The sequence below is a fragment of the Sus scrofa genome, chromosome 18 (assembly GCF_000003025.6).
Source record: "Sus scrofa isolate TJ Tabasco breed Duroc chromosome 18, Sscrofa11.1, whole genome shotgun sequence".
NCBI classification, from domain to species: domain Eukaryota; kingdom Metazoa; phylum Chordata; class Mammalia; order Artiodactyla; family Suidae; genus Sus; species Sus scrofa.
Window position 1 is genome coordinate 50,579,299 of NC_010460.4, and position 20,018 is coordinate 50,599,316.

The 20,018-nt window shown below is 59.1% G+C and overlaps 1 protein-coding gene across 14 annotated transcripts; it reads right to left on the reverse strand.

Moving 5' to 3' along the window:
* ZMIZ2 (zinc finger MIZ-type containing 2) lies at positions 352-19,623 on the reverse strand. 14 transcript variants are annotated; one of them, XR_002340264.1, is made up of 20 exons: positions 19,193-19,502; positions 12,903-13,037; positions 12,632-12,746; positions 12,163-12,365; positions 11,736-11,928; positions 11,263-11,526; positions 10,948-11,124; positions 10,220-10,366; positions 9,862-10,030; positions 9,142-9,286; positions 8,855-9,065; positions 8,132-8,237; positions 7,800-7,957; positions 6,827-6,894; positions 6,521-6,589; positions 6,007-6,251; positions 5,612-5,706; positions 5,353-5,522; positions 5,029-5,268; positions 352-4,396 (listed from the first exon to the last, which is right to left on the reverse strand). XR_002340264.1 is itself a non-coding variant. In XM_021078664.1 (20 exons), the coding sequence occupies exons 2-20, from the start codon at positions 12,950-12,952 to the stop codon at positions 4,289-4,291; spliced, it is 2,964 nt and encodes a 987-aa protein (XP_020934323.1). In that variant the 5' UTR covers positions 12,953-13,037; positions 19,534-19,623; the 3' UTR covers positions 352-4,288. The 14 variants fall into 14 exon arrangements, 13 of the variants coding, with proteins under 13 accessions (XP_020934323.1, XP_020934324.1, XP_020934326.1 ...); XM_021078664.1 differs by lacking the exons at positions 5,612-5,706; positions 19,193-19,502 and adding exons at positions 4,650-4,775; positions 19,534-19,623; XM_021078665.1 differs by lacking the exons at positions 5,612-5,706; positions 19,193-19,502 and adding exons at positions 4,650-4,775; positions 19,534-19,617 and having other exon boundaries at positions 12,903-13,040.

A 20,018-nucleotide genomic window follows, 5' to 3' on the forward strand; every position in this document is an offset into this window, starting at 1 on the left:
CTCCACATCCTTTATTTACAGCTATGGCAGGTGACATTCTTCATTCATCCATAACATTCACCCCACTCCCCCAATTTTTTTTTACTGTCAGGGGGAAAAAAAGCTAAGGACCATTCTAGATGAAACGAAACTAAAGAGATAAAATAACCAGTTGCAAAAATGCAACTTGATTGAATCCTGGATTGAAAAAAAAAGTGATAAAAGGCATTTTAGGACAAATGGGACATTTGAATATAATAGTCGATGCTATGGAATTAGTGTTTGTTTTCTTAGGTGTGATAACGGCCATGTGTTTATATAAGAGAACATTCTTGTTTTTCCAAGATGTGGACTGAATCATTTAGAGATGAGTGTTTGTCTGCAATTTATTGTCCAAAGTTGGCAATAAAAAAAAGCAAGTGTGTGTCTTAAAGATACAGATACATGGAAAGAGCAAGAGGGAACAGTCACGCAAGGTGGCAAGACATTGACAGTTGGTGAATCCAAAGTTGTGTAGATGGTCTCACTGTACTATTTTTTAACTTTGCAAACTATTTAATTGTGTGAAATTGATAAACTATTTAATTGTCTGTAATTGATCACCCATGATGGGAACCACCAAGGCAATTCACAAGGTGACCTGTGGCCACAGCCAAAGGACACCGCCCGATTTATTCTGGGACCCAAGGGCTCCCTGGGGAAGGGGTAATTTAGCCAAAGCCGGAACTAGGATTAAAACTATGAGAAACGGAGTCCCCATCATGGCACAGGGGAAAGGAATCCGAACAGGAACCATGAGGTTTCAGGTTCCATCCCTGGCCTCGCTCAGTGGGTTAAAGATCCGGAGTCACTGTGAGCTGTGGTGTAGGTTGCAGACGCGGCTTGGATCTGGTGTTGCTGTGGCTGTGGTGGAGGCTGGCAGCTGTAGCTCCAATTCAAACCCCTAGCCTGGGAACCTCCATATGCCACAGGTGCAGCCCTAAAAAGAACAAAAATGGACTTGATGAAGGAAGCTGCCTTGAAGAAACACTCAGGGAATATTCTCTCCTCTTCAGTGTTTACAAGAGTGTGAGAAGGACCGGGGCCATCCTTTTTACGTGTTTGTGAGGATTTACCAAGGAAGCCATCTGGTCCTGGCCTTTTCTGTGTCGGGGTGTGTGTGTTTGGGGGGGTGATGACTAATTCATTCTCCTTACTCATAGGTCTATTCGTATCTTCTATTTCTTCCCAGGACAGTTTTGCTAACACATATACGTTTTAGGCATTAGCCCTTTTCATCGAAGTTATCTCATTTGTTGGTGCACAACTGTTCGTGTATCCTCTCATCATTCCTTTAAGGGAAGCTCAGTAGTAATTTCCTGCGTTTTATTTCAGATTTGAGTAATTTGTGTCTTTCCCTTCAGCCGATTTAAAGGTGTCAGATATTTTTCCTTTTTTTGGCCGCCCCACAGGGATCAGATCTGAGCCACAGTTGTGACTTATGCTGCAGCTGTGGCAACATCAGATCCTTAACCCACCGTGCTGAGCTGGAGATCAAACCTGGGTCCCAGCACTTGCAGAACACAGTGGCAGCTCCTGAAGGTTTGTTCATTCTGTTGCTTTTCAAAGGAACAATTTTTTGCTCATGTTCCTACTCTATTGTCTCCCTGTTTTCTAATTTCATTCCTTTTACTAGCTTTGGATTTGTTTGTTTTTGTCTTTTTAGGGCCACAGCCATGGCATATGGAAGTCCCCAGACTAGGGGTGGAATCAGAGCTGAAGCTGCTGGCCTACACCATAGGCAACACTGGATCCTTAACCTACTGAGCGAGGGAAGGGATTGACTCCTATTCTCATGGATACTAGTCAGGTTCCTAACCGGCTGAACCACAGTGGTTAACTTCTGGGAGTTCCCGTTTTGTCTTTTCTAGGGCCGCACCCGCAGCATATGGCGGTTTGCAGGCGGGAGTTCCCTTTTCAAATGTGGACATTTCCCACTATACATTTCCTGCTTTCACACTCCTTTCACTGCTCCTTAAATCTTGGTGTGTGTGGCTTCTTTTTTAATCTTGTCATTTCATTTGTGATTTCTTCTCTGGCCTGTTAAAGAATAAACACACGTATTGGTGTTTTCCAGCTCCCTTCTGTCATCTAGCTTCATTCCACTGGGGTCAGAGAAGGTACTTTGTATTTCAAATTTTTTGAGACTTTTATTGAGACTTGCTTTGTGGCCTAACATGTGGTCTCTTCCGGAGAGTGTCACATGCACTTGGAAAGAACCTATGTTCTGCTGCTGTTGGGTGGAGTGTTCTTCGCCTGTTAGGTCTAGATGGCTTTAAGTTGCCAATTTGGTAAGAACATGTAACATATGAAGCGTACAGTGAAAACCTATGAAGCCACTGCTCTTCTCTGGGGTCAGAATGCCATTGACACCACCATTCTCCCCCGAGGCACCCCGGGGCCATCCCCACGGGGTGCGTCATGGCCACTGGGTTGACCATCTTGCTTTCACTCATTACTGTCACCTGCGTGTGAAAGAAACCCAGCATTACTGGGTGTAGTACTTTATAAAAAATGGCATCACAGTACACCAATTTCCATATTTCGCTTTTACCCCAGTTTGAGGCCAAGGTGGCATCAGGGCCCTGATGTTGCAGCCGTCACGCTTCACAACTTTCCCTACTCCTCTGTGGGTGGAGTTGAGTGGCTCACAGGCTCTGGCTCATCCCCATCTCCCACTCCACCCAGCGTCCAGAATGGAGCAGGCCAAAGTGAGACCACACAATGACACAGCCTCCTAGAAGGAACCCCTCACGCCCACCCCGGGGGGGTGTGCTGGGACTGCTCTTGACCTCGCCAGACTGCTCACTCCTGGGCTGGGTTTCTAGGCCAACCCTGGAGCCTGCCTCTTTGCTCCCAGCAGCACAGGCAGTGCCATCCCTAAATTTTTCTCCACTTCTTTTTCTCCGGCCAGAAAAACTGGAGAGGAGGCTGCAGAAGGCCGGGAAGGCCCACATCTGGGGTTCCAGAATGTCAGCGGGCAACTTGGAGCCCACCCACACTGGACATGTCCCCCCATCACTTTCAGTGCCACATGAGGCAGATCTGGGGGGGGGGTTTCCCCCATCTTCCTTAAGCCCCTTCTGATGAATAGGAGGGCCCTCAGGGCCACGAAGTGGGGTCACTTGGGTAGTTACGACACAGATGAATTAATGCTGAGCTGGTCAGGCCTTCAGTCCCAACCCTCCCAAGGCCCTTGGCCCCACAGCTGGCTCCCTGCCCTAGGCAAGCCCACGCAAAGTGATGTGGTGGCAGATGTGTCTCCCAGCCCTGGTGACACTTCACAAAAAAGCTCTCCAGCCAAAGCCAACGTGGAAAATTCCAGGGACAAGGAAATTTACCACGGGCAGGAAGAGCTAGGCCTTGGCTTGAAACAGGGAGCCCCGCCCAGGTCAGGACGCAGGTGGAGCAGGAAGGAGGGATTGGCCAGGCCCACCACGAGGGAGTCCTTTAATCGAGACGGGCAGACGTGGGACACAGCTGGGCCCTGCACAGGTGTGGTGCCTCCTCCTCCTCCACCTGGTGTGGCCCCAGGGCGGACACAGGAGGTGGTTTTAAAAAACACAGTCGGACCAATTCTTCACTTTCACGGAAAAGGGGAACTTGGGGGAAGAGGCTGCTGGAGCATCTGTACATGGGGCTGAGTCGGCGCCCCTCCTCCAGCAGGAGGAAGCTTTTGCTGCCCCTGTCTCCCCCACCCCTGTCTGCACATGGGTGAGGGCAGGAGCCCCAGGAGACCCTGGCAGCACAGAGGGACCAGCCACCCTACGTCTATTAGTGTTTCTTCACTATGTACATGGTTGTGCTTAAGAGCCCCTGCCCCCACCCTACACAGCGGGCTGGGAGTGATCAGGCCCCAGGACAGAGTAGCCCCACTCCTCGCCAGCCCGGGGCCAAGGGGTCACTGAAACAGAAAGGTCAACACCGGACAAGATGCAGGTCAGTGGGAGCAGGCAGGGGTGGGGAGCCCTGGAGCAAGGTTGACAGGTCAGGGGTGGCAGGTGTGCATGGACCAGGTGGGGCCGACAGGCAGGAGCCCGGTGTGGATGGGGTCAGGGCAGGGACGGGGCCAGGGCTGCGCTTCTCATCACACACAGTTCTGCAGCTGCAAACTGGTCCAGAGAGTGCCGCTGTCCCGGGGGTCCCCTCCTGCCTCGGGGCCAGGCGTCAGGTGTACGCGTTGGGAGGGCCGCTGGTGTCAGGTGGGGCTGGGCTAGAGAGAAGGGTGTGTGCCATCTGTGGGCGTGTCCTCGCCAGCCAGGTGGGCAGATCAGTTGTTCTCGAAGAGAGAGAGCAGGTCATCGTTGCTGTTTGTGGGGAGGTCAGGTGGGCCCAGGTAGGAGAGCAGCTCATCGGGGTTGGTCAGTTCTGGGAGCAGCTGAGGACAAAACAAATCTGTCAGCACCTCTGGCCTCAGACCTGCCACCGAGCCCAGCCAGGTCCCCAGGCCCAGCAGGGATGTGGGGCACCCCTCCTCCCACACACAGGCGGCACTGGGGCGCCTCCGTCGGCTCCGCACAGGGAGCTCTTCCTGCAAGAGACTGCTCTGTGACCAGGAATCACTCATGACAAGCTGTCCGAGGACAACATGGGACAGACAGGACCATGTGGGGCCCCTCGTGTGAACAGACCCCAGTCCCTGGGATTTTCTGCTTTGAGCCCTTCTGTTTCTCACGCTGAATTTCGTGTTCATTTATCATGGCTGAGGCCTGGTCACCTGTCTCTCGTGCACTGATTCTGACTCGCACATACGCCACCTGTGAGTCACACAGGTCTAATCAGATCTGGTGAGGCTGGTGTCGTCAGCTACAAGCCAAATCTTCTCGGGGACTCTGCGTGTGCCCCAGAGGGCCAGGTGCATGGACAGAGTCACTCCACAGGTACCCTGGATACCAGACACTCTCCCTGAGGTGTCAGTGTCCTCCCTCCTATGAGGATTCAGGGGACAAGAGATAAGCCACCCCCAGCCCTGGCTCCCAAGTGCTCCCCAGAACAGGGCCCAGTACTCACGTCCAGGGCCGGTTCCGGGGCCTCCCCCGCCCCAGACATGGGGGGCCCCATCATGCCTGTGGCAGCACTGAAGGCCAGCTCGCCAATGGGCCCCGAGCTCACTGGACCCAAGGGCTGCCGGGATGCTGGCGGAGGGTTCGGATGCTGCAGCTGAGGCCCTGGGGGGCCTCCGAGGTTGGGGGCGTGCAGCCCCGGTGGCCCGGGGTTATGGGCTGGGTCCAGGTGACCCGCTGGTGCCATCTGAGGAAGGAGAGAAGGACCTAGGAAAACGGTGCCAGGGCTCCCTGGGGGGATGGCTCCTCAGCCCCTCCACTTGGCACTGACCTGGCCTGGGAGGCAGGGGGCGGACTTCTCTGACGTCAGGAGGCTGCTGGGAATGTCGGATTGATAGGAGACAGGGGGTGGCCCCGGGGTGAACTCAGTGAGGGTTGGGGTGCTGGGTGTGGTGGGCGGGAAGGAGTCGGGGAAGGTCCCGGGTCCCAGGAAGCTGGAACCTGAGAGGAGAGTCAGGTCCTGGGTGAGGGCGGGGGCCCGAGCTGGCAGAGCTCCAGGAGGGCAGGCCGGCAGCCCCAGCGGGACTCACAGCGCTCACCCAGGTAACAACGGACTTTTCTTTCGGAAAAGGGCATTTCTTCTCTTTGCTGCTGGGGGAACTGGCCCATGACACTGCCAAGGAGGCTGAGAAGGGACAGGAAAGGGACGTCCCCACCCCCAGGGTCAGATGGAGCCAGTCCACCGCCGTGTGCCAGCAGACAGACCTTTGTTCCAAACCGCTGGGGAGGTGGGCTCAGCGGCAGCTAGAGGCCCTGCTGCCCGTCCCCACCGGCTCAGCTGAGGCTGCGCCTCTGCCGCCAGGGCCCCAACAAGGCCCCCGGGCTCGTGGCCCATGTGGTGGCCCCTTCACAGGCGGCAGGCTGGGTGGGGGCACGGATCACTTGCCCAGGGCCATCTGTTCCTAGGCCGCATCCCCATACTCACCCTGGCTGGGGTAATCGCCAGGGGCCGGGGCTGAGGGGGGCTGCAGGGGGGCGAAGGGAGCGGCCCCGGGGCCCAGGGCAGCGATCATCTCCATCACGCTGGGCATGAGCACGTGGGCAGGGCTCACGGTGCGGCAGCGCTTCAGCACCGGCCCGTCTGGCTCCTCCTTGACGTGCACGTCAGGCTTCACAGGCACCGGCTTCCAGCTGCACGTCGGGTCGATGGTGATCTCCTCGTGGTCAGAGCTGGGCAGGGACAGGCAGGGCTAGTCACCCCCTGCCCGGCTGCCCCTCCTGGCGCTGGGTCGTGTCTAGGCAGACCTTCCCCTCAAATGCTCGGGGGCACCCAGCACGCTCCACGTGCCCTGAGGGGGGCGGGCCTAGGCGGGATGAGGATCCCATCCACGGCCTGGAGTCGAGCCTGCTCCACGTGGATCAGCAAGGGGGCCTCCCCGGGCCAGGGTGGCGCTCTGTTGACCACGGGACGGTGGCGGGGGGAGGGAAAGAAGACTTACTTCTGGATGTAAATGAGGATGCCCAGCATGTACTGGTCCACCTCCAGGCCCTCCAGCAACGCCGTCTTGCTGTGGAAGACAAAGGGGACACGGCTCAGAGGCCTGGCCCAACCTCATCCTGGGCACAGCTGTCCCTGTCCAGCTCCCAGTGTGCCATGACCCTGTGCGAGGTCACTGCCTCGAGCTGCCCCTTCTTCCCCCCCCATGCTGGGACTCCCACACCTGGCCTGGGCATTTCTTGGTGCTGTTGGAAGGAAACGCCTGTGCCACCCCCAGAGCCAGGGGGACCACCTCTGACAGACTCACTTGCACACGGGGCACCTCCAGGTCCCTCGCTCACAGTTGAGCTGCAGATAGGACTCTAGGTCGAAGCACTGCAGAGAAGGGGAGAGATGTTTCGTCCTGGGGCAGGTGGGCTCTGGGCGCTCGCATGATTGAGAGGGCAGGGGGGCCAGGCTTTCCCGAGACTGCAGACAGCCTTTGCAGCCCTCACGGGGCCTGGACCGCCACGCAGCCAAAGCAAGAGTCAGGCAGCCGTGCTGACAGCTGACCTCCAAGGCTCGGTTGGAAAGGTGCAGTAAGAATATACTGCTGGAGTTCCCGTCGTGGCGCAGTGGTTAACGAATCCGACTAGGAACCATGAGGTTGCGGGTTCGGTCCCTGCCCTTGCTCAGTGGGTTAGCGATCCGGCGTTGCCGTGAGCTGTGGTGTAGGTTGCAGACGCGGCTCGGATCCCACGTTGCTGTGGCTCTGGCGTAGGCCGGTGGCTACAGCTCCAATTCAACCCCTAGCCTGGGAACCTCCATATGCTGCGGGAGCGGCCCAAGAAATAGCAAAAAGACCAAAAAAAAAAGACAAAAAATAAATAAATAAATAAATAAATAAATAAAATAAATTAAAAAAAAAAAAAAAAAAAAAAGAATGTACTGCTCACGTAACCCGAAGCAGGTGGGGTGGGGAGTGCGTGTGCAGGGACCTGTGTGCACGCAGAGTGTGTTTCTACAGAGACAGAAACTAAGGCGCTGCTCCTGGGGGCGCCCTGCATCCCTGACGCCTGAGAAATCCGAGTCAGGTCCGTGTGGGGAAATGAATGTTACATGTAGAGTAATATGAGAAGAAACAAAATCCCAGTCTGAGGGGAGAGAGCAGGGGAGCCAGGCCACTGTCACCTGCCTACTGGCTGGCCTGGCCTCCTCAGCTGAGGTGCTCAGAGGCCATGTCCGCTGAAATCGGTTAAATGCGGCAGAGGTTTTGGCAAAGCTCTGCAGTGACCACACACCTGTATGTGGCGACAGTCGTGACCTCGGGCAGGGAGCTGGATCCTGCGGAAGGTGATGGGGCACTTGAGGGACACCTTGATGGCCGTCTGCTCCACCCCATCCTCTCCGTTGGGCCCAGGGGTGCCGGGGATGGTGCCGCTGCTGAAGTTCCGCTTTACTGCCATGGACAGGGCAAAGGGGGACCTGAGCAAAGCCAGGGGCTGGGCGGAGCCCCTGCCCGAGCGGAGACAGCCCTGAGGGACACGGGGACGGGATGCACGCAGCAGTGGCCGCTGCTCGGGTGCGGGGTGGCTGCTGGGGCGGGGGGGCAAGGAGGGCAAGAGCCACTCACTCTTGGTGATGCAGTGCTCGGCCGGCAGGAGGCGCTTCTTGAGGAGACCCTGCAGCACGGAGCGGACAGACGGCCGGTGCACCAGCTGCAGCACGAAGAGGTGGGACTGCAATGGGGGGAACCCAGTCAGCGGGACGTGGCCCGGGGGGAGCAGCGCAGGCCCAGTCCCTCCTCCCTAACTCAGGCAGGCCACCTGCTGCCCCTCCCCCAGGAGCCCAGGGGACCACGTCCATGCCCACATGTAAAGCCCACCACGTGTCTGCACCACAGCCTCTCCATCAACTCAAGAGGCCCCTGAATGCGCCCTGCCTACAGCTCCCCACTGTGATCTGCGCTGGCTCCACGTGAAGCCATCCTAAGCCCGCAGCATTGCATGGGGGCTGCCCTGCCTACAGCACCCCTCCCTCCCACCCAGGCTGCTCTGTGCTGCCCATCTAAGCACATCCTGCCTCTTCTAGTCCTGGATCTCAGAGCCTGCTGGAACCCAGGTGACTCCTTAGCAAGGATTCAGGGTCAGCTGGGGACTCGAGACTCCACGAGCTTCCTCCAGGGAAGACACAGGCTCAGCTCGTTTCTCTTATGTAATTTACATGAGCGCCGAATCTAGTTGGGGAACCGAACCAAAGAGCAGCGAGGCCGTTCATAACCGGGGCCCCTTCCTTCAAGGGCCGGGGTGGGAAGGAGAGCTGTGGAGCCCCCACCCCGGCCTGCGAAGGCACTCACGCAGCAGCAGGCCGTGACGGTGATCTGGATGGTGTTGCGGCCGGGCTGGCACACGTGCTTCAGGTAGAGGGGCTTGTGGGAGGTCTTGTTGTCGCCGCGCTCGATGGTGAGCGGGGTGGCGTTGACGCTGACCTGCACGGAGGCCGGCCAGTTGGTGTTCATCTGTCGGTCCTCGTGGTGGTAGCACTTGAACTGCAGCTCCAGGTCAGGCCTGCGGGGGGAGGACGGATGCTGAGAGCGAGAGGGCGGCACGAGGGGCTGCGAGCTGGGGGCGGGCGCCCGCTCACCTCAGCATCAGGGTCTTATAGACGGAGTCGCGGAGCTGGAAGGCGTGGTTGCTCACGGCCAGGTTGTGCTGCAGGCGGAAGGGCTCCAGGACCACCCCATCCCGCACGGGGAAGGTCAGCCGCAGCTCGTCACAGGGGCCACTGCCTGGAAGCGGGCCACGCTGGTGTGAACGGGCCGTCTGCGCCAGATGCCACCGGGCCGGACAGGCTGCCCCATCCCCATTGCAGGGACCGTGGCGAGGGGAGCACGCACCCCGCTTCCATGGGCCTGGGTGGCATCTCTCCCGGGAACCTGGGCTTGGCCTTCACCTCCAAAAGGAGCAGAATCTTGGCGTCCCTCCACCCCGTCCTGTCTCAGCTGCCCAGTCAGTGATCCCTCCCCATGGCTTCTGGTGCCTTCAGAGGCGTGTGTGGACCACCTGCCATCCCCCTAGTGCTCAACTAGGGTTAGGACCCCAACTGCTGCTGAGTGGTCTCTCAGAAAGCAGTTGTCCTTAACCAGGAGGGGGCTTCAGGGGGCCCGTAGGAAGTCCCTTGAAATTATACACAAAATTCTGTCCGCGTGGCTCGTTTTCTAGAGAGAAGATCCATACTTTGAATTTGGTTTTGCAAAAAGGTCCATTAAGAGAAGATAAAAGTGAGGGGCTCCCCCACCCCCCAAGTTCCCTGCAGGACTCTCCGGAGCCCTGCCCACCTGTGCTGAGAGCAGATGACACTTACCAGGGGGTGACGGGTGCAAGCTGCTCACGGTGGGCTTGAGGTCAGGCAGGAAGGGAGACTTGACCTCCTGGCTGGTGGACATGTAGGGGACGCTGCTGCTGGGGGTCATAGGCGGCGTGGGGCTCCCTGGTAGTGGGGAGCTGGGGTAGCCAGGGATGGAACGAGCGGGCTGTGGGGTCGAGCAAACAGTCAAGGTGGAACAGCATGGGGTGGAATCAATGCTTGGAGCTCCCGCTGGGAACAGTCAGGCCGGAAACGGGCAGGGGGTAGGCCCCGGGTGCCTGCCTGGGCGCCCTCTGTCCACGTGCCCACCCTGTGTGCCTCCCGCCCATTGGCCCATCTGCCGGGCCGCCCATACCCCACTCAGGCCAGGCTGGCTGAAGCCGACGCTCCCCCCGTTGAAGCTGGCACCCTGCCCGTTGAACTGTTCTGCCGGCTGCGGGAGAGAAGACCGCGCGTGCCTGGGGCTGCGGCCTGCCCCCGAGCGAGGCCCCTGGACTCGACCCTAGGAGAAGGCTGGGGACAGTGAGCCCAGCGCACACCCAGAGTGCTAGCCTTTATTTTCTTAACACGTTTTGTATTTTTCCAAATAATCTGTAGGGAGCACATACTGATTTCACAATTTTAAGAATTACCGCTACAGAAAAAGAGCTGAGCCCACACATTGGAGGGGTTTCCAGGGGAGTCACGACGAGACTGCAAGGACACGGGTACGCCCCTTCTCCCCCCCGCTAGTGGCACCCCTATCGCTCAAGCCCCTCCCCTCAGGTGCTCCTGACCCCTCTGACTGGTCCCCTCACTGAGTTTGTCTGCAGCAACCAGAGGGAATGGGGACATTTTTCTCTAAAGGACATTCAAGTGGCTTGGGTGCCTGCCCGCTGCTCCCCACACCAAGTCCACTGAGACATACAAATCTCACAGAGGGTCCTTTCAGACCAGGACCCCCCCCTCCTGGGAGCTGCCCTAACTGGTCAGGACCCCTGGGAAGCTCCCGGCTGCTTTGTCCCCCAATCACACAGGCCCACTCCCCAGCCAGCCCAGCGCTTGGCATGGGGCCAGCAGAAGCCCCAGAGGAGCCGGCCCTACCTTGTAGTGCAGTCCCACGGGGCCGGAGCTGGACAGGGACTGGCCCGCGCCCTGCTGCAGGGGCAGCCTGTGCCCGGGGTAGGCGGAGGGGGCGGGGGGCTGCCCGGCCCCAGCTGCATACTGGGTGGTGCCAGGGGCGTACTGGCCTCCTGGCAGGTATTGCTGCCCGGGACAGACCTGAAAGGAAAGAGGCAAAATGCCCAGGAGAACAGGTGTCGGGGAAGCCAGTTCCTGGGCAGGGACAGTGGGGCCCACCCTGCCAGGCACAGCTGGTTCTTCCCCACGTGAGGCCGCTGGGGCGAGGGAGGCTCTCACCTCACTGGAGTAGGCTCTCTTGACGCCCTGTCGAGGCAGTGGCTGGGCCTGGGGGGGCCCAGGGTACCCGTGCTGGGGAAGGCGTTGCCCCGCATACAGGGGCGCCATGCCCGCTGCCCGGGTGGGGTTCAGGCCCATGGGGCTCATGCCGGAGGGGCCCATCAGCCCTCCCACGCCAGCAGGGTTCATGCTGCTGGGGACACTGGGCCCCCGGGGTCCACCATGCTGCAGGAACTGGCTGTTAAAAGACTGTCCAGCCCCCATCTAGGAAAAGAAGAGAGGAACCGTCTAGGCCTTGCCCACCACTGTGGGTGCCGGCCCCAGACCTGCCCCTTGCCCCGGCCCCTCAGCGGCCCGCTCATCCCCACCCATCGCCCTGCAGGCCCCAGGCCCTGCACCCTGGCTGTCTGACTAGCCCCTGCCTTCCGGCCCAGCACGCACGGGCCCGCGAAGGAGCTGCCACCGGGCCTCACCGCTCCGTACTGGCTCAGCTCCTGGCTCTGCTTCTCCTGGAGGGCAGCCACCGTGGCTGTGGCCGTGGCCGTGGCTGTGGCGGCAGCAGCAGCCACAGCAGCAGCTGCTGCCGCCTGGGTGAAGTCGGTGGAGGGCCGAGCGGCATGAGAGGGGAGGCCCAGGCCCCCCGGCCCCCCAGGGCCACCTGCATACCTGTAAGAGACAGAGGGCTCGGCTCAGAAGGGCTTCCTTGCCATCTCCTGGGGGGCACCCGGCACCTATGGGGAGCGCCAGTCTTTCCCAGACACTCCCTCGTTGGCGGTGGGAGCCAGCAGGAGCAGCAGAGACGCAAATCGGTACTGCCCAGTTCCCAAGTGCCCACCAAGCTAGGAGCATCGCCCCCAGAGGGCTCCCAGAACCCCTGTTGGGGGAGCGGGTCCTGCTTACCCAGTGGTGAAGCTGGGGGCCCCGGGGTAGCCCCCTCGTCCGTACACCCCTTGCTGCACGTAGCCCTTGCTGGCGCCACCCTCGCCAAACGCCTGTTGTCCGAGGCACTGCGGGGAGTTCAGGGCGGAGCTGCCACCTGCCACGCCAGGCATCATGGAGCTGCCAGGGGGGCTCCCTGCGGGGCCCATGGGGTTCCCTAAAACCTACAAGGAAGCAAGAATCACTAAAGGGAACCACTGAAACAACTTGCAGCACAGGGTGGTTCTGCAGAGCCGGACAGGAGAGGGGGCGCTGGGGGGGGGGGACGGGCGTGACGGGTGTGGTGAGCAGGTGAAGGCGGAAGGAGGAGGGGGTCCAGGCCACGCCTGAAGAGCTAATCTCTGAGGACGCGGGACACTCTGGAAGCCCTGGCGCCACATCCCCGAGCTCGGAGGTGGCTCTCAGGGGTGGGGCCCGGGTGCGGACTCACCTGGCTCTGTGCCGTGTTGCCGACTCCCCACACGGTCGTGACCACAGACAGCGATCCTGCTGGCTGAGTGGCACTCTGTTGCCAAGGCACCGCCTCATAAGCGAATGGACCATCACTGCACAGAGAGGCAGGTGGGGAGGCCGGGTCAGGAGACCGCAGGTGCCGAGAACCCCGCCCGGGAAGAACCAAGAGTGGGGAGCAGCTGGGTCCCGCCTCCCACCCACCTGTGCCCTGGGGCTGAGAGGAGAGGGCAGCAGGGGTCCCCACTCACCCATGTGGCGTGGGGGGCAGGGCAGGTTTCATGGGGTTCATGGGGTTCATGGGCTTGGGAGCAGCCCAAAGGCCAGGTCTGTGCGTGGCAGGAAGCGGCCCTCGCCGGTGCTTATGTGGGACTCAGCTGCTCTGGCTGCTGAGACAGGAGGGAAGGAAGTCAGCAGAGAGGCAGCAGGGCAGACCCTGGTCAGGAGGGCACAGGGCAGAGGGAGCCCCAACACCAACTGATGGAGGGGAGGGCAGGGCAGCCTGGCATGGGCCCCATCCTGCACTGCCCATCCTGGCAAACCTCTGCCCTCCTCACCCCTCAAACTCAGCCTGGAAGCCAGCATTAACGCTTTCTGGCCACGCCCTGCCTCCAGGACTCCGGGATGGTCTGGAAGCAGGCTTTCTGCTCTGAAGCACTTTCTCTGTTCCCCCAAAGGCCTGATTTCCACAAAGTCATGGAACCCGATTGGACCCACCTGCCAGAACAGCCTCCCAAGGCCCTGGGGTGGAGGACAGAGCCAGGGGTGGGAAGGAAAAAGGAGGGCCAGCCAGGGTACATCGCCTGCTCAGGTTCTGGGCTTTTCCGCCATGGGGAGGAGGCTCTGGAGGCCAGGGGTCTGCAAGGTTAGCCATCCTCCAGCCTGGCCTGGAGGAGGGGTATGTGGGACGCCTGCTAGAACTGGGTGTGGGGCCAGCAGTCCATCCCTGGCTGGCAGCCCCCACCCCAGGGCCTCTCTACAGGGCCATGTGCGCTCACCCCCTCCTTCTGAGGCCAGTGGGGCTTCCTGGAAAGGACGTGGGCAGGACAGGCAGATCCAACCCCCACAGACTGCAGTGACATCCATGGTGAGTTCCCAACAAGGCAGGGACACAGACACAGCGCAAGGGCCAGAAGTTGGCTGGCACCCACCGACATGGCAAGGGGCCAACGGGGACACAGCAGCAGTGGCCAATGGACACTCATGAACCTGTGTGCCAATGCTGGGATGAAGGGCAGCTTCCTCGGACTATGCGTCTCTTCTCCCATTTTGCGTCTCAGAAAATGAGGTTAGCTGCTCCTCCAGGTTTGCCAATGCCCTCTGACACCCCCAAAGCAAGCCCTTCACCAACCAGGCCTGGGGCCTGTGCTGGCACCTCCACCCTGGGCCACCTCCCATGCCCACCGCCACACAGCCTAACCACACAGCACGCTGGCGAGGGTTCTCTGCCTTCCTTGTGTCCAAGTTCCTTCCTAGAGCACCAGTGCCTTTCCCGGACTGCAAGGCCGGATACGTGGACACGCCCCCGCCCCCTGGTCAGGTTCACCTCTGGTGGGTCAATCCCACCACCCAGCAGTCAGCGCCTCCCTTTGGCCCGGGCACAAGAGGGGGCCCCAGTACCCATCCAATTCCAAGGCTCACATTCCCGCGTACTGACCAGGGACCTCATGGACAGGGCAGCCCAAGGGGCAGGGACTGCATCACGTCCTCTCCACACACAGTCCTGGAGACACACGGAGGAGGAGTCCCTCCCTCACCAGGGCCCCAGAGCAGGTAAGGGATACAGTGGGGACAGCGGCTTGGGCCCAAGGCCTCCCACAGAGCATGGGGGGAAGAGCTTCCCAGAATTGCAGCAGAGCCAGGGCTGGCAGGGAAGACCACTGATCAGACAAGAGGAAGAGGGAGGTAGCTGTGTGCTTGCCCCCTCACACCTGGCCCTGCTCCCCCCTTCCTTCCCAACGCCCCTCCCGGAGGAGTCAGAGCCTGGCTCCTCTCCTTCCCCGACCAGGTGCCAACCAGGAAGCAGAGGCCAGAAAAAGCAGGAGGCTGGTGGTTCCGGAAGGCTCAGGGCATCTGGACTCCAGGCTCCTGGATTCAGGCCTAGGGGTCAGAACTGCCCAGCCAGGCCAGGGAAGGCTGGTTGTCCCCAGTGCTCACTGACCAACTCCAGGATGGAGACACTGGGATGGAAGATTCGGGGCGGGGGCAGGGGGTGTCCTGCTGAAAGTCAGAAACTCTCCTCAGACCTGCTGGTGGGGCCTGGTGCAGCATGCAGCATTTTCAGCACTTAGAACACAGGGGGGACTAAGCCAGACCGTGGGTGTTGATTGAGAGACAGACACACAGACCAACAGAACAGACCAGTGAACCCAAAAGAGACCCATACACATGCACCCAACTGGTTTTTGGCAAAGGTACAAAAACTATGCATTAGAGGAAGAACAGCATTTTCTTTCTTTCGCTTTTTAGGGCCGCACCTGCAACATATGGAAGTTCCCAGGCTAGGGGCTGAATCCCAGCTACAGCTGCCAGCCTACACCACAGCCACAGCAATGGCGGGATCCGAGCAGCATCTGTGATCTACACCACAGCTCACAGCAACGCTGGATCCCTAACTCACTGAGCAAGGCCAGGGATTGAACCCACATCCTCACGGACTCTCGTCGGATTCGTTTCCATTGCACCACGATGGGAACGCCAAGAACAGCATTTTCAATGAATGGTGCTGAAGCAATTGACATCCACGGGCAAAAGAAAAAGACCTGAACTTTACATCTTACATAGAAATTAACTCGAAGTGGGTCATAGATTTAAACGTGCAGCGTTAAGACCTTTTTTAGATTTGACACCAAAAGCATGATCCATAAAAGGAAAAATCGAAAACATTGGTTCTGAGAATGACCCTGCTAAGAGGAGGGAAAGACAAGCTACAGCCTGGGAGAAATTACTTACAAGCCACATAGCTGATAAAGGACTAGTATCTAGAATATAGAAAGAATTCTCAAAACGCAATAGGTTAAAAAAATTAGAAAACAGGCAAAAGACATGAAGAGACATTTCACTGAAGAAGATGTACAGATGGCAAATAAGCGTGTGAAAAGATGTTCGACCTCACTGGCCGTCTGAGAAATGCAAATTATAACCACACTGAGGTATCACCACACGCCTATCACAATGGCGAAAATAAAAAAACACAATGACACCACCGAACGCTGGCGAGGAGAAACTGGATCTCTCTGCAGGGCTGGTGGGGATATAAAATGGTGCAGCCACTCTGGAAAATGGTTTAGCAGTTTCTTATAAAATGAAGCATTCAGCTATCATACAACCCAGCAACCTCACGCCCAAACCTTTATCTCAGAGAGGGGCAAACCTCTGTTCGCATACACATCTCCTGGCAGCTTTACTGCTAAAAACCAAAGAATGGAAACCCAGAGGTCCTTCGGTGGTAAAGAGTTAACCACCTGTGAGCCTGGAGGCGCAAAAAGGAACTGCTACCGACACAGGCACCAACCTGCAGGGATCCCCAGAGAACCAGGCTGCGTGGAAAAAGCCAGTCCCCAGAGGTTACGCACTGTACGCTTCCCGTACGCTTCCCTTTATATTAATGTTCTTGAAATGATGAAAACACTGCTGGTTGCCAGGGGTTAAACCTGGGGAGGAGGGAAGCCGGTGGGGATGGAAATATCTGTGTCTCGGCTGCTGAGGTGGTGGCTCCTGTGAGGCTGTGCTACAGTCTTGCAAGATGTTACCACTAGGGAGCCGGTAAAGGAGACAGAGCTGGCTCTCTGCTGCTTCTCATAGCTGCTTATGAATCTGTAATTCTCTCCAAGTAAACATCTATTTAAAATGCATCCGCCAGCAGCCCTCTCTCCCCACAGAGATGCCCGGGTGATCCTTTCTCACGCAGAAGCTGGCTGGATGGGCCGGGCCCACTCTGCTGTCCCAGAAGCAAAAAGATGGGAAGAGCAGGAGGAGGACAGGCCCCCTGGTGCAGGTCAGAGCTCTGGGGCAGGCAGTGTCCATTCAGAGCTGCAGCTTCTCCAGCTCCAGCACACCAGAATCCGGAGGGCTGGGGACAAGACTGCTCAGCCTCACGTGGAGTTAGGAAGCTGAGCGGGGCCTAGGACCTGCATTTCTGACAAGCTTGCAGGTGCTGCTGCTGCTGGGACTGGGACTGCAGTTTGAGAGTCCTGGGGAGAGCTGGGAAGGAGGGGTCGGGGCAGGTGCAGGGTGGGGGCCTCTATGGAGGCTGCTGGTCTGGGGCCCAGGGCCGCCTCCTACATCACATGGGTTTGGGGAATTCCACCCTCAACTACTCTGCTGCGGACAAGACCACAGGCGTTCCCAGTTCCCTCTGCGCTTACGGAGTGGGGGCAGTGACTTCCTGACTTCCTGCCAAACTCCTGAACTAAGTCTAGTCTCCTCCCTGAGAAGCCCTGAACTCTCCAGGTCGGGGACCCTGTGACCCTCTACTCCCCACCAGGGGAGAGGTGTGCCATGAGCACAGACCCCACTCCCACCTCCTGGCCTCAGAGGCAGAGTTAAGAAGGAGCCTGGGCTTGTGCAAGGCTGGTCCCAGGACACCCATTGCCCACTGGAAGCCAGGACCTTGGCAGAAATGCCCTGGCATAAGGTCAGTCAAGAAGGCCACATGGCTTTCTGAGGGTCAGATCACATCTTCCTCCAAAAAAATAACAATAGACAACTCCCTACCTGGCCCCCACTTCCCCCGGACCTCAGAGCATCTGCACCCCACTCTCCAAAGGCAGACATTAACTAACATAGATGAACCTCCTTCTGCTTCCGTGCCCCATGTCTAGTCACCCGGGAGCAGCACACCCTGCAACACCCGAGGAGGGTGGCCCCACTCCACTGTCACAGAGCAGGGACCTTGCTGCCTCCCACAGCAGCACCGAACCCACAGTTCCCCCAGCACCAGTGACAGGCCACAACCAGGGCACTGGCTGACCCTGGAGTCAGGCTCAGAGAAGGGAGAAATGACAGCTCAAGTGGGGCAGGAGACACAAAGTAGAAGCTCATGCGCTCAAGTGGCTGAAGGCCTGCCCCTCTACCTAGTAGGTCACGCACTGACTGGCTTAGGTTTTAGAGTGCATCCCAAATGCTCAAGAATGAGTATTTCTGGGAGGTTCCCTCGTGGCGCAGCAGGTTAAGGATCCCGTGTTACTGCAGCTGTGGCACAGGTCACAATTGCAGAGCGGGTTCAATCCCTGGCCTGGGAACTTCCAAATACCACAAGTATGGCCAACCCCCCCCCAAAAAAAAAAACAAACAACAACTGAAAAAGAATGAGCATTTCTTAACGGCCTGGGACATTTCAGAGAACAGCTGAAGGGTTTCACTACTCTGGTCCTCAGTTTACAATGTGTAAAATGGGTATGTGGTGGCCAGTCTAGGACTGAGGAGAGGGGAGGACATGCAGCCACCTTAAGTTGTTAGCACAGGCTCCCATCCTGGACCCGGGACCAGTGGCTGCCTTTGGGGATCTGATCCAGTGATCAGGAGTTCTCCCCAGGCATATGCTACCTGTCCTTCTCGAATGGCCCTGAACCTGTCATTCATTATCTCACCTTCCTCTTCTCAGCCTGGAATCACCCCCGGGGTGTGAAAGGTCCCCAAGGCCAGTACTCACTGAACTTGAAATTCTTTCCCTCAGTCCTGCTGCCTCGCTCAAGCTTCTTCAAGGGAGGCCCTCAGATTCTAGTATGACAGGATTTGGTGGGTGAGTCTGTGTTCGCCCTATCAACTGTCTTATAGATTGAGTCACATGTTCTGCGTATGTCCCTGTGAAATCTTGTGAGATAATACAAACGACTTAAAGACATTCCCCACGGATATTCTGCAACTATCGGGAAGAGAGGAGGAGGAGCGGGATACAGAGGAGCAGGTCGGGGGAAGCAGGAGAGGGGGTAGAATGGGGCAGGGTTTGGGGAGAGGAGGTCCGGGTCGGGGGAGGGGGAGGTCCAGAGGAGCAGAATAGCCAGCCGGGTAGGGGGAACAGACCAACGGGAAGCAGGAGGGGAGGCCTAGGGCAAGACACCCCCGGGGGCAGGACACCCTCCCTGAGTGTCAGTATGTCCTGTTTGAAAAAAGGTACCTTCACCAAAACCACGGCTGGGCACCGAAAGGTCAGGGTCGCCGGCCCCAGAGCATACCTCGGCGGGTGGCGCGCATGGCCCAGAGGAGCCCGGAAGGTGAGCCCTCTGGCCAGGGCAGAGGGGCAGCTTGGGTGAGGGCCCGAGTCAGCCTTCTACCCAGACCCCGCCGGCGCTCGGCCGGATTCCGGCCAGCCCCAACAAAGGCTCAGGTGAGGTTCGCCCCGGCGCGCACCGAGCCAGTCGGCCCGGACCACGACGCACGCGCGGCAGGTAGGGCAGGTGGGCTGCAGGGCCGGCTCCAGCCCCGCCGCGGCCCCGCCGAGGCGCCGCAGCGCCAGGCCGAGGACGCCGCACCTGCCGCCGCCCGCACCTGCCGCACCTGCCTCCCCCGCCGCCCGCACCTGCCCGCCAAGCATGCTCACCTCCGCGCGGCCCGGCCCGGCCCTTCGCCGCCGTGGCCCCCGGTCCGCACTGCTCCATGCGCTCAGCCCGCCCTCAGCGCCGCCCGCCGCCCCGGGGCCGCCGCCACCCGCGCCATCGCGCCGCCGCCCGCTCCGAGGGCACAATGGAGCCGCCGCGCCGCTCATGCATATGCATGACGCCGCGCGCCGGCCCCGCCCCCAGGCCAGAGCAGTGGAGCCCAGAGCCGGCGCTCAGGCCGGGATGGCCTCCGGCCTGCACAGGCCAGGGCGGCGGCCCGGGCGGGCTGGGCAGGGAGGGAGGGCGGGCCGGGGACGACCTGCGCTCCCCGCCCCCTCCACACCTTTCCGAATGCGGCGTCCACGGAGTCACCCGCGCTTCCTCCTTCTAGCTCTCCGCCGGAGCTGGGCGGAGGAGAAGGGGCGGGGCCAGAAGGAGGGTGGAGCCGGGAGGGGCGGAGGGAGGGGCCTGGAGGAGGGCGTGGTCTCGGTGGGCGGGGACTGGGCGGAGTCCGGGCGTGCGGAGGTGACCCGGTATTATCTGGCCACTTCTGCGAGGGGTCTGGTAGGAAAGACCACAGAAAGACCACAGGGAACCAAACAAGTCACTTTCCTCGCTATTCTTCTCTCTTCCCAGAGGGCGGCCCTGTTGAAACATTCTTAGTCACTCAAGTTCTAGCCAGATGAAGCAACCTCTCTGATCAATTGGCATCTTCAGGTGCTATTATCACCCTTTCAAGTTATTCTCTACTATTTTTTACCCTTCCTCTGGGAAAACCACATTTTCCTGATTACCCACAATTAGGTTTGTTTGTTTTTTTTTGCTTGT

Bases quoted from the DNA above. Each gene is read 5' to 3' on its own strand.
- ZMIZ2 (XM_021078664.1), bottom strand. From the start codon at position 12,952: ATGAACCCCATGAACCCCATGAAACCTGCCCTGCCCCCCACGCCACAT. The intron at 7,958-8,131 runs GTGAGTGGCTCT...TGTCCATGGCAG, and splicing joins CGAGCACTGCATCACCAAGA to TAAAGCGGAACTTCAGCAGC. The intron at 4,776-5,028 runs GTGAGTACTGGG...TGTGACTCACAG, and splicing joins CCCCGGAACCGGCCCTGGAC to GTGGCGTATGTGCGAGTCAG.